Source organism: Balearica regulorum, chromosome 21 (genome assembly GCF_011004875.1).
Source record: "Balearica regulorum gibbericeps isolate bBalReg1 chromosome 21, bBalReg1.pri, whole genome shotgun sequence".
NCBI lineage: Eukaryota > Metazoa > Chordata > Aves > Gruiformes > Gruidae > Balearica > Balearica regulorum.
The window spans coordinates 9,290,011-9,309,153 of record NC_046204.1 but is presented as its reverse complement, the minus strand read 5'-3'; the positions used below and the strand labels follow the sequence as shown (position 1 = coordinate 9,309,153).

At 44.1% G+C, this 19,143-nt stretch overlaps 1 protein-coding gene across 1 annotated transcript; it reads right to left on the bottom strand.

The window, feature by feature from the left end:
* Positions 1 to 2,655: 2,655 nt before the first annotated feature.
* LACTBL1 (lactamase beta like 1) lies at positions 2,656 to 18,933 on the bottom strand. Its single transcript, XM_075773276.1, is given in 7 exon segments — positions 2,656 to 3,635; positions 5,414 to 5,519; positions 9,399 to 9,646; positions 11,048 to 11,205; positions 13,967 to 14,076; positions 15,494 to 15,638; positions 18,889 to 18,933. Coding segments are annotated over 7 exon segments (1,791 nt in total). The 3' UTR covers position 2,656.
* Between the last annotated feature and the right edge of the window lie 210 nt (positions 18,934 to 19,143).

Sequence of the window (19,143 nt, the reverse complement as noted above, 5' to 3'; positions counted from 1 at the left end):
TAGAGTCATTAAATGTCACTGAGTAGAAAGGAGTTTAAAGGGGCTAGCTCAGATGTAGCTGTTTATATTTTGCCAGATTAATCTCATTCTTAGTGGCTCAGAGCCTTTTAACTTGTAGACTTCATACAGTTTTCAGGAACACTATTACAATATTATGTGGTTTCACCAGTGCTCCTTAGAGCAGAATTTGGCCTCCTGAACCAATGAGTAAATTTTGTTCTTGTCTCTTTTTGATGCTGGGAATGTTAATGAAGCATATTCTATTTGTTTGGTTCCCTGATGAGTAATTATAAAAACATTAAAAAAAAATTGGACATTTGTGTTTGTAGCATTGACTCAGCATTGTGACTCTGGCTGCTCTCCGTGTATAAGTCTCCAAAACTCCACCTTAACCTGCCTGCCGCACCAGCCTCTCCCAAACCCTCTGTACAGGTGTCCCAAGGTCTCTTTTCTCCTCTCCATACCAGGTAAGGGTGCTCTTCTGCCCACAGTGGGCAGTGTAAGAAGCTCTTGTTCACCCTCCCAGTGTGACCCAAGGTTTGGTGAGATGAGCTGTACCGTATGTGTGGGTTCACACCATGAATATCAAAAAGGTGTACTTTGCTGTTATGGGAACGAACAAGAGCACCAAAAAGTGTCAGCGTACAGGTTTGAGGGTGACTCACTAGGAAAGGAAAGACTTGGTCATGTCTGCATCAGTGCTGGAAAAGTAAAACTTCTTAATCTCTCCATCAGACACATGGAGGCAGTTCGGTGTGGTGGTTCATCCTGACCAGTGAGTGACATGGGATATAAATCCTATTTTTTCTCGGAAGCTTTTAAATGTAGCTAATGGGTAAACAATCGCTTCTTTTGTTCCAAAGCAAGAACTGCCCCAAACTGGCACTTAGTCCTCACTCAAAAAGATCAGGGTTTGACCGCTCAAATATCTTGCAACCAGACGTTACATCTTGTTAACTCAAAGCCCAAGAGCACTGTTGTGTCAGGCATGTCTTGACAGAGTGTAGGCACCTCAACAGGAAATCAACCATGGTGCAACCTATCTGCCTGCACACATACCTCTCGGCATGATCACACATGACAGCAGCAAGAATTTGCATAGAGTTTATTGCTGTTGCTATACCTCAGATTAAATACTTAAACATACAAGGTTGTACAAGGTATGAAATGTAATCACCTACAAAGTCCAGAGGAAACCAATACAGCAGCAACCATCACTGCTTGTAAGGCAAGCTTTATGTTATTGGCAGGGAACCAAGTTTGTGAATCATAGATTTCTAGGCCTTCAGTGATGGTCTCTCTACTCAAAACTGAAGCTGAAGAACCACACACAGAGTGAAAGCGAGAGACAACAAGAGAGAAGGGAGGCAGGGAGATTTATTTTCTCACCCTCTCTGAGACATGTCCACTTTCAAGATTCTGTGTGGACAAGCAGCAAAAGGAGGTAACTCTGTTGAGTATCCAACCTCATACCAGTTATGGCTATACTATTCATTTTAAGGTAAGAGTTATCTTGCCCTAACCCTCTGTTTGCCCAGTTAGGGCTGCAATCATAATACTCTCCTAAACTTGGAGGGGCATTGCAGGAGCCAAGACTCCTCAGTTGGTGGTATTTCCCCTCTTGCACTCCTGCCTGATGCTGTTCCCATCACAGTGATATGATGTTGGCCACTAATGACATATCATCTGTCCTGCCTGCCTCGGCATTGAGAGGGCACAAGAAGGGAGAAGAAAATGCACCCGTGGCTTTGCAGATTGCTTGCAGGTGCACCTGTCCTAAATGTAGTGCTCCCTGGACTAATGCATTTCCCTTAGCATCCTCCCTCATCCCTGCATAAACACAGTGTGTATATATCTATACACACACCCTGCCCAAAACACACATAAAGATTCCCACACATTCCTGTTCTTAAACAACACCACACTTACACACTTTCCTATACACTGAGATAGTCACAAACCTGAGTCCAGCTGCAATATACCAGTATATGCTTGTATGGCCCTACTCACAGGAGTAAGCTTCAGCTTATATAGTTGTTACAACATCCTTTGTCACCACCGCTTGTGCAGAAATCCATGGAGCCAAGACACAACCACATTGCTGTTTGCTCTTTTCACAGTTTCCTTGCTGTGACCCAGGAAAGAAATGAACCCTCACTTCCCAGGTATCACAAAGCACGTAATGCTTTTGGCAAACCCAGGTGAGAAATCTTGTTCATGGTAGGTGGGCTCCTGAAGAGCCCTGGAAAAACCCCTGGACTGAAGAAGAGATATTTTCTGAGAGACACAGGAAATTCTCAGCCCTTTGATGATACCAGTCAATAACCAGAATAGTCATCAAACAGACAATGTAAGCGTGGAGACTTAAATGCTGGGATTTTTTCATGGCATTCAAACACCATCCATCCAGCACATTCCCACCTCTTTTTTCTGCAGCCACCCCTAGTTGCTAGCTGTCCTGTCATGCACTGCCAGGGACTGCAAGCCGTTGAAGTAATTTCAGAAGTAGGACATGACATATTTGTTGGGCACAAAAGTCATTTGCCACTATCTTTCCCTTTTCAATGGAATCCATAAAGCCACACAGACAGGAGAGTCTGGTAAGACACAGATTTGGACCCACCTCCCAGAAGTGGTCAGAAAAGTCACGAGACACTTAGCTATAGAATACAGGTTTACGAAGTACACGCACCACATTGTATGTGTTCAGCCCTGGTGCATCAAAGCCAGGTGACAAACCCTTGCGATCGAATGGATAAAAGTTAAAAAGCTGCCCATTTTGGGTCTCCAGTGAGATGGAGGCAGAGCCCAGGTGCAGAACACATGGGAACTCCTTGTCAAAAACAACTTGGAAAACGCGATCTTCCAGGTGGTGGAGCTTGATTGTCCGGTACTTTTCAGGAATCAGCTCTTCCACGTGAGGCCCAAACTGCTGCATGACCAGCACCCCACCAGGTCCAACTTTAATCTCATAGAAAGTCAGGTTGGAATAGGTGTAGTAGCCAACATAAGGGCCTGGACTTGGAGGAGGAATCAAGCTTTTCTCTGCCTCTCTGAATGCCGTCTCCATGGCAGGAATAAGATACTCATATGTCTGAGTCACAATATCTTCACCCTGAGGCCTGGGCCCTGCCATCAGCACAATGAAGCTCAGGCGGAGCTTGGGGATAAGAGAGAAGGTAGCTGAATAACCGTCAAGGTCTCCATCCTTCCTAATGACATCGTATCCCAATTGCTCATTAATCTCCCAGGGTGTGCCGGTCTTGTTAGCAAAGTATTCAGTGGAGCACTTAAACAGAGGGGTCAGCATTGTCTTGACTGTGTCAGGCTCTAGGAGACGACGGTGGTAGGTGCCTAAGAAGACCATTGCCAGCTTGGCAAGGTCGGCAGCTGTGGAGTACATCTGGCCAGAAGGTCTGTACCACCCGAGGTCATAGAGAGGGGCCAGCTGCCGGCTGCCGTAGAAACCCACAGCCATCTGGGAGCGGATTGGTGGTGTGATGTCGAAGCCAGTGTCCTCCATGCCCAAGCGGTCCAGGATGTTCTCTGAGATCCAGCGCTGGTATTGCCCCTCAGCTGCATGGTCGGCTAGCACGTGTGCCATCAGTGAGAAGGCCAAATTGCTGTAGTGGCATCTGAAAAGGAAGAGGAATGTATCTGGATCAGCCTCACCTCAGTGATACAGTGTGGGTATGACTACGCAAAAACAGTGGCAAGGTCTCTGCTCTGGGGAAAAAATTCTCATTTTATCAGATGACAAGCTAAAGAGAGAGATGAAGGAAGGACAGAGAAGAATGGAATGTTCTTGCCTTGGTTTGTGTTAAGCCAAGAAGAAATTTCTTATGGGAACATCAGTAGAGCTATGTAACCACTATGAACAGAAAGAGAGCTGGAGATGGAAAACTGAAAAAAAAAAAGCTTTATGCAAAAACCTATATATTTGCATATCCTGACTTATTGTTTATAATTGTTCATTGAAGAATATATCCATTCTTTTTAAGAGCAGAGTTGAGAGTTACAGGTGCTTACCTTTAAGGTCTAAAAATCCCAGGTAAGCCTCTTTGGAGATTTAACATGGTACAATCACTTAAGTGCCTGAGCTACCTTAAGATGGTAAAAGCACTTAAAAGTCTGCAAAGCAGCATCCAGCAATGTTGAGTCATTAAAGACACCTGAGTCCTTCAGTCTTTAATATGCATAAAGTGATTTAAGTCTTTATGCTTGAATGAAGTTTAATGACATGAAGAGATGAATGGGCAACTTTTTTCCAAACACATTTTCAAAATTCATGATGTTTTCAACCTTGGGGGGGGCGGGGGGTAGTGGTGTGGCTTTTGTTTGTTTGTTTGTTTGTTTTTTAATTATGTGAAGCCACACATCTCACTGAGGCCTATTTAGATTGTAAGTTTAGTACCACATCAACCATTTCCAGCCCTCCTAGCTGAATAAAAGCAGGATGAGCATATATATTTCTACTTAAAGAATAAATACATTCTGGATCTAAAATTCTATAACTGAAATGGAGCTGAATTTCAACATACTCAGAAAAATATTTTAAAATTTCTGTATCAATGAATGGAAATTTCCTTTAGGAAGAATCATCTGTTAGCTGTCAAGTAATAATGGGTTGAGAGACTATGAGTGGGTGTCCTTATGTATCTTAATGTTGAACATAATATAAATACCAAAGAAGATGATGGTATTAAAGTCTTAAAAATCCTTTAAGGAACATCTATTGTAACCTCCTTCATGACATGGGACAGACCTATACAAGGTTGCCAGGATCAAGCCATTGAGTCTTCTAAGCTTGCAGACTTCAAGTCATGGTGAATCCTTAGCAACCCTAGGCAAATTATTTCAGAATGTAATTGTATTCCCTAAAAATTTTGCAGACTTAGAAAGTTTTTCCCAGTTAGTCTGAATCCTTTCCCCCACCTCTTATCCTCTGGATTCTGTTCATATTTTTGAGTGTTTGCAACTAACTTAATAGACTTTTAACAAGCTATATAAATTATAACAAAAATTAATAGAACTTTAGATAAAGACATGAAAATCACTACAGACATAGCATGATTTTAAGTGCAATCTATGATGATTTAAACTGATTAAATTAACATGCTTTTCCTCTTTCAAAAAACTGCATATTTCACAATTTAAGGCTCATTGGACCTAACTATAACAGTTTTAATTTGCCTCATCTAGGCTTGTCACTCAGGCTCTATACACATTTAAAAAAACCCTGGCACCTCCAACAGTCACTCTTTCCAGCCTAAGACAGGTGTATGGGTAGATGGCTGAAGCTCCCTTTAGGAATGGCTTTCTTTTATCCATTGGCCATGGAGACTGCTGCTGGGGCTAATATCACTGGAGAACACAAACCCAGAACAAAAGCTCGTAGGTGAATATATCTGACCTGGTTCCTGGATCAGCAACCAAGACATCATCTTTTAGGAGAGCTAGAGCATCTTGTGTATTGCCCTTCCACAGCAGGCTGGTAGATCGCAGCCTCCTGGGCAGACCTGTGCCATGGAGAAGAGAAGTTAACAATTTGAGACAAATCATCGTCCAGGGAACTTTGAGTCTAGGGAAGAGTAAGCAAAAGGAAAGATTCAATGGCAAGATGGAAACAACAGTGATGTACACTTGTGCTTTATACACATAGTAAATGTGCTGCAAGGACCTGTTCATACTGGACTGCAGGTCAGTGTTCAAGTCATGGACCAAGTAATGCATCCCCAAGTGTATTTTGGAAGAGAAGGGCTTATTGGGTGTTGGGGAAATCCCTGTCCATATTTCCATGTGAGTTATTCCCTTGACTACAAAGGTGTGAAACAGCCCCTTTAAACAGATTTTTGTTCTTTACACCTCGCTACACAGGGCTTGAACTTCTCTGAACCATTTCAGGCTTGGCCTAAAGTATTTTTAGCTTTTTTTTTTTTCATCTTTAGCAACATTTATTCAGGGTTTCATGTAGAAAAGCTGAAGTTCTTTTCACTTTTAATTTCACAACACTGAACATGGATTCCCTAAAAACTTCAGGCCCAGGACTTCTTAAAATGCAACAGCTCCTTTGCACAGGATCTATGGCTCACCAAGTTCAGAACTTGGATCGCATCTGTGTGTTGGGTTTGTGTGGCAAGGTTTTGGTAGTGGGGGGGCTACAGGGGTGGCTTCTGTGAGAAGGTGCCAGAAGCTTCCCCTGTGTCTGATAGAGCCAATGCCAGCCAGCTCCAAGACGGACCTGCCGCTGGCCAAGGCCAAGCCAATCAGCGCCTCTGGGATAACATATTTAAGAAGGAAAAAAACCAGTTAGAGAGCACTTTTGCAGCCAGAGGGAGGAGTGAGAAGATGTAAGAAACTCTGCAGACACCCAGGTCAGTGCAGAAGGAGGGGCAGGAGGTGCTCCAGGCGCCGGAGCAGAGATCCCCCTGCAGCCCGTGGTGAAGACCATGGTGAAGCAGGCTGTCCCCCTGCAGCCCATGGAGGGAGGATGAGGGGGTGTAGAGATTCCACCTGCAGCCCGTGGAGGACCCCACACCGGAGCAGGTGGAGACACCTGAAGGAGGCTGTGGCCCGTGGGAAGCCCGCGCTGGAGCAAGCTCCTGGCAGGACCTGTCGACCCGTGGAGAGAGGAGCCCACGCCAGAGCAGGTTTGCTGACAGGACTTGTGACCCCGTGGGGGACCCATGCTGGAGCAGTTTGCTCCTGAAGGTCTGCACCCCGTGGGAGAGACCCACACTGGAGCAGTTCGTGAAGGACTGTCTCCCGTGAGAGGGACCCCACGCTGGAGCAGGGGAACAATGAGAGGAGTCCTCCCCCTGAGGAGGAAGAAGCGGCAGATACACCGTGTGATGAACTGACCGTAACCCCCATTCCCCGTCCCCCTGTGCCGCTCGGGGGGGGCGGAGGTTGAAGCCGGGAATGAAGTTGAGCCTGGGAAGATGGGAGGGGTGGGGGGAGGTGTTTTAAGAGTTGATTTTATTTCTCATTCCTCTACTCTGTTTCGCTTAGTAATAAATTAGATGATTTTCCTCTCTAAGTTCGGTCTGTTTTGCTCGTGACGATAATTAGTGAGTGATCTCTCCCTGTCATTATCTCGACCCATAAGCTTTTTTCGTTGTACTTTTTCTCCCCTGTCTGGTGAACGAGGGGAGTGATAGAGTGGCTCTGGTGGGCACCTGGCCCCAGCCAGGGTCAACCCACCACAATCTGGAATGAAATCCTCATTGCAGGCTTTGACTTAGAGGTTAGGAGAAAATCAGGAAGGGTACATGACAAAAAAATGACTTGCAATCATCTGCTCAGTGAGCATGTGCTTAATCATGGCGAAGGTAAATGAGGCCCTATTCTTTTGTAGCAGCAAAACATGTTTTTCTCAATTGGCATGACCTTGGGATTTGAAAATGAACAAGAGCACTTTTTCTGGTTCTGGTCTGTGGTTATTTGTGCAGCTTAATGACCAGATAAAAGATGCACTGAGCATCTTCCAGCAGACAATGGGGTCTTTCATCTCCTACTTGCAACAATGGCAGCAAAGAAAATGTTGCACCATTGGGAGAGCTCACCAGCACCATGCCACCAGTGCAGTGTCTCTCGTGAAGTTCACTAGAAATGATAAACTAGAGAATGCGTGAGGGTAACAGAATCCACAGTCATTGATTTATACCTCATGGGCTGCTAATTGATGTGACAAGCATGCTGTTAATAATTTACAATAGCATCTCGTACTGTCATTCATATATATATTTGAAAATCACAGTCTTAACAAGCTGGAACTTCCCTCTAGCAATGTTCCCACCAAGAGCTGAGAAGAAAAATCTTTGGAGTTACTTCTGTAATACACAATGTAGAAAAGCCCAGATAATGAGGATATATTATAGATCAGTTTCCACTGGAAGAATTTAGATTAAAAACACTTTACAATATGTCATACAGTGGCTTTGAAGCTAAGCAGAACCTATTCCTTTTTGGTTTTTGACAGACAGGAAATGTAACACAACCTCAACATTCATTTGATTTTCAATTAGGATTTTGAAACCGTGCTTCTCCTTCTACTAAATTGTTGGAGTCCAAGCTGTTTGGTGTGCCCTGCTGGTGCGGTCTGGGAAATTTCAGCCACATTCTAAAAAAAAAAAATGACACAGGACCATAAAAGGAGCTAAGCGGGGGCACAAATCCAGCACAGAGATGGAAGCAATGGAATGGCTGCACATTACAAGCAATTATGCTATGAGCAGATCCATTTTTGACATGTGCTTCCTACAAGTATTTCTAGGGCATACCTCATACCTCACTAGGTGACGGGGAACTGCAGCAGGGCTGTGAGCTGCAGCTGCAGCACACGCTGCTCTGCAAGGAGCAGCCAGACCAGCTTCAGGTGCTCCTGAGAGTCAGAGGGGACTAGGCAGAGTTGGTGCCCTGAGGACATCATCAGACTGCCTAGAGCAAGATCTTGCCTGCTGTGAGAGGGGCTGGGCAGCACTGTGCACACATCTTTCTTTCTGCCTCCTGCTGCCACTGGCCATTTTGGGTTATCTGTCTGTTTTCAGATTTCAGTTACATCATTCCTTTTTGGGGAACCCTTATTTTGATATTGGCTTGCTTCAGGTGGTGCTGTACCCTGTCCTGAGGTACTGCAATTTGCCTACATGCAATTTTGATCTTAGGTCCTAATATTAGGGTATTTATTCCAATTCAGAATAATGTAGATGCTACAGAGTTTAATTAAAACACCACATGAGTTATTAGCACAGTCTCTTTGGCCATTAGGTTCTGGAATCTCTGAGTCAAGTATTAGCAGCTTTATTTCTGAGAAAGGCTAAAGTTCTCCTGAGTCTTGTGAACTCCTTCTACCTTCATGTAAGAGTTACCCAATTATGAAAGTAGCAGCAGATTAATAGTCTTCTGCTAGCAAGTACCAAGCTATTAATAGCTCAGGAATCCCAGATCAGGAACCACACTGACAGCTAAATTTAGCTCAGCAATCAAGGTCAATCTGTTCAAAGCAAAGAGGTTTGGTGCCACTTTGACCCTCAACTCTACATCTCAGAAAAATGAGAGCAGTCTGGGCTGGAGTACAAAAAGCTGTTATGCAATGAGAGCCTGATTTCAGGTCATGCTACTGTGTTGAAAGAATTCCCCAGTGTACAGTGCAGCTTGGCCCCTTTCCTAGCAGGTGGCCTGGACAAGAGTTTCCTTTTAGCACTTCATGAAGCTGGCTACAGCTTGCTTCCAAAGGTCCTGCCTGGCCTCTGGGAAGTGCAAAGGTGCAGGGTCCATACTGGGAAATGGCCTCAACAGCAACCTTTTTTATCCCTGGCACAGTCTGTTCTCTCTGTGGTCTCTTTCAAGTGGCATGGTGGTGGGCAGAGGGCAAGCAGGTAGCAGTGGTGTCTCACCTGAGAGCTGGCTGGCCATTCTGCGCAAGGTAACAGGTGATGGCTTAAACGGCATTGAGCCTTTTTCCAAAAAAATCAGCCCATCTGCTGTGTATCTCTGTTCTGATTCCTTGAGCCTTCCCAGAGGGTTCTTAATAACAAAGTTCTGGGCGTAACGTTCCAATGGGTCATCAAGAGATGTGACTTTTCCTTCCTCCCACAGCTTGTACAACATAATGGTGGGAAAGATCTTGGAGACACTGGCAATTCTGTTAATGAGCAAACATTTATGGAAATTAAGCATTAAGAAGCCCATGAATCAAGAGGAAAAATGGTCAGTACATGAGATCACCCAACTGACCCGCTGTCTGTAGCTTTACATGCAATACCTTTGCTAATTCAGATGAAAATAGCTAAAATGCAAGTAAGAAGCTTGAACTAATATCCTTAACTCTAGCCTTTATGGACCACAACATAACCTCAGTAGTATCTCTCCAATAGTGCTGTAGGCTACAGAACTTTCTCTGTTCACTTAGTATTCGTAAGATGACATATTTTGTAAATTGTTATTTAGTAAATACCATAACAAGTTAAAATCAGTTTATTGGAATTTTAAGGTTAAAATGCCATAAAGTTTTACATTTCATATTCAGAGTTGATATTTAGGCAGCTTCAGAACAGAGTAAAATTTACAAAAGGTCTTTTGGAATAGGACTTTGCTTCTACTTTGTTGGATTTTGGAAACAGGGAAGTCTCTGTGGTGCAATGGGTTAGTGCTTTCAGCTGTTAACCGAAAGGTTAGTGGTTCAAGCCCACTGAGGGATGCATTCCTGTTTCCCTGTCTATGGCAGGGACCCCTAAGGTTCCTTCCAACCCAAACCATTCTATGATTCTGGGAAAAATAGCATGAGGTCATCTTCGCAGGGATTTTACCATGATACAGAGGGGATAAAAACAGGTAATCAGAGCTGCTGAAACTTTACAAAATTGTTTATTCTGAGGACAACATTAGATAGTCAGAGTGCAGCCCATATGTTTTATATATAGCACAGTTATAAATTACTGAATATAGAGCTTTAAAGAAAGTAAACACTTCCTTTGTATTTGTGGTTTTGTTTTTTTTAACACACACTAAGAGCTTGATTCTATCTTCATCTGAAAAAAATGTCCAATATGGCTTTGACTTCACTAGGAGAATGAATAAGCGTACAGGTCTACTTTATTTTTTCAGTAAATACTATTCCCAATACTATTTTTGCTAGACTGAACTTTTTTTTTTTTTAAATCCTATGGCACTGTCTCCTCACTGTTCACAAAATCTGTCTCTCAGTCTTCAGATTTGTGCTGTAGGCCTCCTCAAAGCATGGAGACATTCCTACATAAGGAGTAGTATGTTTTCAGGTTCTTCAGCGTGGTCACTGCTATTCCAATTTAAAATATTCTCAGACCAAATTAAAAATAAAAATAAAATCCAAATTAAACAACTCAGGAAGTCATAAACATATGATAATTTAGGGACTAGGTGAAGCATTCTCTCACAAAGTTTCTGCAGTCGACCTGAGCTAGTAGAAAATGCGGTTTCTGACAATGGCTCTATTCCCAGATATCAGATCTCCATATGTGTATCTGCTCTTTTTCTAGCTCTCATGCCTGTGATTCATCTGTCTCACCTGTAAATAGTGTACTCATTGGGCACCACTGAGGAGGGGTCCGAACCATTCTTCTTCCCAAAGTTGCCTGTCCAGAGCACAGTGTCGTTGTAGATAACAATGGCAGACATGGCAGGGAGACCAGAGATATGAATCTTTTGGCGCAGCATCATATCTACCTGGAGAATGAAGAATGATGGGAAATTATGAATTTCCAAATGAAGAGACTTGTAATGCATCTAGTCTGTAACAGGGGTAGAAGACCCAGACCATCAGCCCTCCTTACTTCCAAGCACTTGAGAGTAATTTTTTCAGGTGTGTTTTGGCAAAAGAAAAATAACAGCTGTACTGTTTCTTTGAATTGCTTATGCTGAATTATCCAGTATCTTTGTTTCAGTCTACATGTCCACCGTGTAGAAGAATGCGGTGCTCATCCTTATAATACCTATGATGCTTATACGATTAAAAACAAATGCTAAAACCTAATAATTGTAATTTCTTCCTTTTTTAAACTGTACTGTGCACATCTATTCTTTGCACTAGTATTTTAGGTTCATAGATGTATGAGAAAACAATCCAGACTTTTCAAATATTCTGTGATACTTTTCATGCCATGAAACATGCTACAGCTAGGACTCCTGTTTAAACTGCAATCTGAGAAACAGCAGTGAGCAACTGGCTGTGATTGCTCTTTGTTCCCTGTTCTGCCAGGGTTGTGTAGACCCAATCAGTCAGCTGTGCTCCACTCACCTCCTGCAAGCAGAATACATTGGTCTTGCTCTTTTATAACTTTTTCAAAGCTATGGTATCATCCTGCATAAGTTATCTTTTGCACAGAAAGGCTGAGACATAAGAAATGGCCTTCCAAGCCCAGCATTTGAGACAAGAAAGGCCAAGACGAGTCATGTCCTCAGGACCTCTTCACTGGATGGATGGGTGAGGTGCACTGACAGCCAGCAGTGGAAACATGCAACTTGTGCCAAATCCTTCTGGAGTGGTTTTTGCCCTTCCCTCCCCATGTGCCAGTGGCCCATCCTAGTATGGTTAGGTACACCAGCACCTCCAGAGAACAGACTGGCCTCGTGTCAGCAAGCATGGTCCTCCTTAGAGTTTTCTCAGACAGAGTCTAGCATGTAGACTTGCTTAAGCCTGCAAAAAATTCACAGAAATACACGATGCTCTTCTAGACTCGAGTGTCATTGAATCCAATACTCAGCATTTGGATTTGGCCACTAGCAAGACTCTTCTGAGGAAAATGCAGGGCTTTCTGAGAAGCAAAAGCATTTACCCTTAGAAGAGAAATGTTTCCTTAAGCCTCATGCATGAGTGAATGTCACTCTCCTGTTTCAAGCTGTCGTGGGCTAGGAAAAAGTCCTCCCCTGTGAGCAATATAATTGCATCTGGTACTGTCCAGAGTCCCAGTTCCAGGGTCCCTGGCCTGGAACAGGATGGCAGTTTGTCTCAGGTAGTGCAAGATCTTTAGTGTGGGTTCAAGTGTCCACAGACTTAGGCAGAACGTAAGGGCATCTGAAGATACACTTTAGAGGTGCAGGTGGCTAAGCCCCCTTGAAATACCTATATTTTCCTATGCATCTGGTGTTCAGATTCTCTGTGTCTTATTCCATCTGCAAAATAGGAATAGTTTCACCAGCCTACTTCAAAGAAGTGCTTGGATACTTCGTTTCTGAGGAGCACAAAGAAGGGAGGTTAGATGACTCTCTAATGAACACTCAATGTTCTGCACATTCCCCCACTTCTCTGACTAATCCTAATTGAATAATAAAATACCTCTCCATAGTAACCCCAGAGACAGCGGCAGAGACTTCATAAAAGTGAATGTGAAGTGATAGCAATTGAAATTCAGTGTAGATAAAGCGATGTGCATGCGGGAAAACAACCCTAACTTCACAACACATACACACAGATGGGCAGTGAGCTGGTCATTAGCACTGAGGAACAAGACCTTGGGGCTATGCTGGATGCTCCTATGTAAACATTTGCTTGGTGCCCTATAGCAAAAAGAAAAAGGTAAATCAAATATGAGGGACTGTTAGACAAGTAACAGAAAACACCCTTTGATCACTGTATAAATCCCTGATCCACTTGCACCTTGAATACTGTATACAGTACTGATTTCCCACATACAAGAGAATGCTAGAGCTGGAAAAGATTGAAAGAAGGGTAAAAAGAATGATCAGAGCTGTGGGACAGTTTTTATTATGACTAATTAAGCTACGCATGAGAAAGAGACAAATGAGAGGGTATATTATATGATAGGGGTCTACAATATCAGGAGTGTCCTGTCATAGCATGGCTGTCCTTATGGTCCATGCAGTCAAGGCAACGCTGCAGTGTTTCCTCATTGCAAACGGAGCTACCAGAATTTCAGACAGTGCCAAAATTTCAGAGACAGCATAGCATACTGCAGAAAAGCAGGTCTCTCTTTCATTCAGATGCAGGTCCCCTTCCTCTTCCCCTTCCCCTGTATTCCTTTCCTTGAAGTTACCTACAAGTAGTTTTTTAATTTTGAAATGGTGGCATGGGGAAAGCCAGAAAAGCAATAAAATAAGGAATTGGCAGTCACCAATGAATAGGAACTAGTTACATGAGTCATCTACTTTCCAGGACATGAGGGCTGCCTGGTAGTAGACAAGATGCCAAGAGCTATCATTTTATGCTGATGGGTGCTCACCAGGCCTTCTGATGGACAAGTAATAATGTTTCTTCATCATAGCTTACCCTTTGGATAAGTAACTGCTTATTGACCTGTTCTGTATGTTCAGTGAAGGTGTTTTCTATGCCCATTTCTAGGTTCACATGTTATCCACCTCCTTGATCTCCTTCCTCAGAGATCCTCTGGGCAAAATACATATCGTCCCCTTTACACCTTCAGAAAAGCAGTCATGAGCTGTTTCCCTCTGTTCCCTTCTCCTCACAGACCTTCTCCAATGCGTCCTTCAGAATGGGGATTGGGTGGTCCAGTGGTACTGGTTCAGGATAGCGGGGGCACATCTGCACAGCTTCTGATCTCACTTCCATCACAGATGGGCCTGGAAAACATTTCAAAGATAGTGTATGTGACTTCAATAGACACACTGACAAGCTCTAACCTCATCCAATAGCCAGCACTAGCTTTCTTGCTTGTGTTGTCCAAAGCTGAAGGACACTTCTGCATAGGAAAGAGGCAATCTTGAATTCTTTCTATATCTCACATAAAACACGACTTGAAGAGGGCACTGTGCTCTGTTATTTCTTATTCCAACTTGGGATGGACACGGGATGGACAGGAGCTGCAATAGGCTTCAACTGACTCTGCAACTTGGAAGAGTAAGGAACTGGGACTACAGAAGACTCTGTAGGGTACCTGACAGTGGGTTAGACCCTGTGAAAGTGTTCATGTCTAGGGGAAAGTTTGAGTTTGGGTTCAGGAGGACAGAGTTGTCCCATGTGTATTGTAACCTCAGAAAATAGATGTAGAAGTGAATTCTGAGTGTCACCTGAAATCTGATACTATAACAACAATTGATAGGCTGCATATCTAGTATATTAGCTGTCTTCTGAATTAGCTGTATCCTGCGTATACCAGAGACACGTCTTAAATTTTTGTGGCAAGCAAAGATCTTTAAACTCAGTGAGAGATGGAAATTCTCTTACTTGGAAGCACTATTTTCCCAGTTGATCCCAAGGTGTTCCTAAACACAGCTCCTCTGCTTTCTAAGCTGTAAACAAAATGCTTATTTATCTTTTTGCTTACCAACTGAGCATGAAGCATTAGAAATACAGATGAGAAGAGAAATGGCACTATGAAAACTTTGAAATGAATGGGGATGGATACACAAGAGCCTACAGGCAGCCTCTGATATTCTGTGATAAAAATGTAGGGTCTGAAATCTGTTCAGACATTGACCTATGAAGTACCTCTGGCACCTTTGCTGTGGATTTTATAACACCTTTGGGCTACTTAAAACTCTGATCCAGTTACACTGTGCATATTTCATCCTTGCACATACAGTGCGTTGAGTCTACCTGTTGAGTTTTCTATAAGCAACATAAGGGAATTCTGGTGTGAACTGGGGCCTTGAGACGGTTCAAAGGTCTAAGATTAGGGGAATAGGAAGGGAAGAAAATCCATAAACTGAAGCACATGGTGAGGTGTAAAACAAAACCTGTTCTAAACTGGAGTGACTTTTACAACAGAATGTAAAACAAAATGTGTCCTTGGTATATCAATTAATGTAGGTTAGCACCAGAAGTAATGGAGCTTCCCTGGACATGAGAAGAGTTACCTGGTACTCCACCAACCCAATGTTCATCTCCTCTGTGTCCTTGCACCAGCTAGGAGGAGGTAAATTTGTGTGCTGTTCGGGGAAGCGCTCTTTGGGGAAAAATGTCCACATGGGGAGAAAGGCGTTTACTGGTCTCACAAATATCTGTACCAAACCATGGCCAAGCTTAAAGATCACTCACTGGGGTCCACCTTGGGGAGGGTGTACTGCCACAGAAAGCAGCCCGTCATTGCAACAGACAACAGGAAGAAGAAGATGACCAACACGTGAATCCACTTCACCTCCATAACAGTGAGCTTGAGGAGGCTCCGGCTGCTGGATGCTTGCTGTAAGCAGAAAAGACATGATCTCAGAGAAAGAAAAACTGCCTCTCATGCATACCAGCTAGGTGAGAGAGGCACACTACATCGGAGAATAAAGCTCCTGCAGAGAGATGGACTAGTTCCAGTACTATTGTGACATCAGAGCTGGGCATACCTGACCACACTGAAATAACTGGAAACAGAGATGACTTCTTGTCTTCCAATGATGTTTGCAAGACATTACTCTCCTTAGCTTGTTGGCCTTGTTGGTTCTTGTAGAAGAAAACCATCCACTCCTTTTGCCTTTTCCCCTCCCTGCAGGTGAACCTCATCAGCCCAGGCTGGTAGGATTCTTTGTTACAGCTCTCATTTTCCTCCATCCTCAACTGTCATGACTTATTCCTGGATATCTTTCCAACCCCTTTTTTCCAGAGTCCAGCGTCTGTTCATGGCAGCCATCATCCAGATCATCTGAGCAGATACAGCTGTTATAGATGAATGATAGAATTTTTCACCATGTACTGCCCTTACCCTTCTATTCTGTGCCTGTAATTCCCATTATATCATGTACCATCTGTAAGCTTGGCATTTATAGATGCCATGTTTTGGAAAACTGGCTAATATTTTGGGTTTGTGCAGCTCTCACAACACTGGAGACCATCCAGATTGGTGATACTACCATATAAATATTGAAGAAAAACAAGGAACAGATGACAAATGACTAGGTACCTAAGCATGAGCTGTGCTCTTTCACTGACTGTAGGAGGTCAATAGGATGCTTTGGAAAGTTTAGCAATTAATGTTATAAACCATATGGCCTGCCATTTGCATCCAATATGGTCCACATTCCAAAGCTGTTTCAGGTTGTCTGGACTCACTTGTAGGATAGACAGACTAAAATACTCCCTTTAGATTTCCACATGGCCCTTTTTTTATTTTTTGAGATACAGGACAGTTCATGCAAAGCTTCTGCAAGTCAACTGAGCCTTGTCACTCACAACAAGGGAATCTGCAAAGCCACTTCCAGACTTGCACACGGCTCTGTGGCTCCGTAAGGATCCAGTTGGGGAATCTAGCCCCTGCTGAAACTCTAGGTTGCAATTCCCCTTTCTGTACAGCAACAGAAATATGTCACAATTATTTCTGAAGCCCTTTAGCCTGCTCGGGCATTCCCACATAAATTTCCGAAGGCTGCTTACTTTAGGTTCTTCCCTAACATAATTAAGTCTTCAAGGATGGCTTAAGACCATACAGGTGCCTGAGACCCACTCAGATCTGAGCCTGCCAGCACACACATGCAGTCCATATTCCAGCTATCAAAGTAACATGTGTTCCTAAATAGGGGAATGCCATTTTGACAACAAAACCAGCTTGGTTTAGATATATGCAACCTCATACAGTGCCTTAGTAGGCAGGAGATCATATCCACACAAGGAGAAACTTGTGTACTGAGATCTCTTTAATCACCCCCATGCTGGCAGGCTTCAGTTTATGCTGAAGGATGTTGCCTACAGCTGCAACGAGATGTTGTTTTCCTGCACCAAGGAGTGGGACAGGGCCCTCTTTGCCCTGGAGTAGTCATGGGGTGACTTTCTTAGATTTAGTCTCATCATAATAAGGTGGTCCCACCAATCTGCAGTTCCTTTGATGATTTTTCTGCCTCTTTCCTTGCTTCACTGAGAAACCCTGATTCCTGGGTCCCTAAGAGCAAGGTGAAAGGAAAAGATTTTTTGGTATATGCCTCATCTCGTGAACTCCAGACTCCATAGACCACTAATTGAGCACGCAAAACACCAATACTTAACTCTCATCCTTTAGTCCAAACTCCCCTTTATCTCTTGTGGATGATGAGTGCCCTGAATGTCTCTTTTGTTCTTTGACCCATAATCTAGTGGCAATGCAATAAAACCATGGCAATGCTACGAAACTAGAGACATGGATCTCTCTCTTTTATTGATGGGGCACCAAATAGGCAAAAGTGTGAAGAATATTTATCACCCTGTGGAGATGCTCTACCCTCTAAGCTACCTTTCAGGAAAAATACCACTTTTCCCCTGTAACTGGGAAACTGTCAGACAAACAGATGGACAGACACCTACAAACAGACTCCTCAAACCTCCCACTCCAGGACCTCTCTGGTCTTACCTCCCTTCCAGCTGGTTTCTCCATCTCACGTACATTGCTCAGTGACTGTCACTGCTAACTAACAGCACAAACACAGCAAGGGAGGGGGAGGGAGGCTACCAAGCACTTAGACACATGCAAATGAATGCAAACACATGCAGGAACAAGTGCACACAACTGCCCATAGGTGTGTTAGCTGTATCGTACTTTTTTTCCCCTTGAGCTTTGAAAAATTAGGATGGGGGGAGGAGAAATGGGGATTTCAGATAGACCACCCAGGTACACTGTCCTGCCCTGCTACGCTCATCTAGGCAGACTGCCACAGACCCTGCGAGCTGCCCAGGCAGAGGCACATCTTAACACCAGTGAGGGAGAGCCAGAGTGAGCCCCAGTCCCCTGCACATACCATCACCAGGAGCCGTCTCAGTCCCAGAGGCTGTTGCCAGGCATCTCAGCGTGTGCGTACCGTAACAAAACCACACTGTCTGGTGTCAGCCCCGGTGAGGGGGGAGCAGAGCACCTTGCCATGCTCCCAAACGCAGCTGCTGCTCAGTCACTCTGGCTGAAGTGGCTGTTTTTAGCTCCCTCACAGTCCTGCTCCGGGTTTCCCTGTCTGTTTGACCCATTCAGACCCTCCACAAAGTGCTGCTGACCTCCCCTGGGCAAGGAGATTAAGTGACAGGAACAGAATGGCATTTGCTCTCAGGAAAGTGCCTGAGAGATTGAATGTTAATTCTTCCTAATGCTTCTCTGCCATGTGTGTGAATCACAGCTGAAACCATGAGGGCTTCACAATCTATTTATAGCAGCTTCATCTCTTCCTGACATCTGAACAGGAGGCGATTAACTCATGAGATGGACAGCCCCTGCGTGCCTCCGTCCATCCGTCTGTCGCTGGGCGGGCCTGCGAGGGGGCAGACTGGGCTGTTTGCAGGAAGGGGAGGTGGGGGAGCTTAAACCAGGAGCTCAGGCACTCTCTGGGCTTAATCCTGAACAGCCTCCTGGAGATCCCCTGCAGTGATAGACAAAAGAGTCATTCCCAGCTAACAGGCTCACCAGACATTGATGGAGCCAGTATTTTCTTTCCCCTTAGCTGCTGGGGACTCTGAAGGATGGTGGAAGGTTGTGATTTGCACAAGGTGAGCCTTACCCGCAGCTGTAACCCATCCATGGCTGCTCACAAGGCTCTTCTCATCCCCTGTGCTGCCTGTCTCCACAAACGAAAGGCTCACAAAACCCTATTGTGACGAGAAACAAAAAGTTAGTGCGGGAAAAAAATCAATGGAAGCCCAGACTAACAAAGCTCAGCCCGGATAAGCAGAGCAGCAGGGAGGGACTGGTTTTGGATAGGGAGATAAACCACAGTAACCATGTAAGTCCCCAGTTACACCTTCCCTCTCTCTAC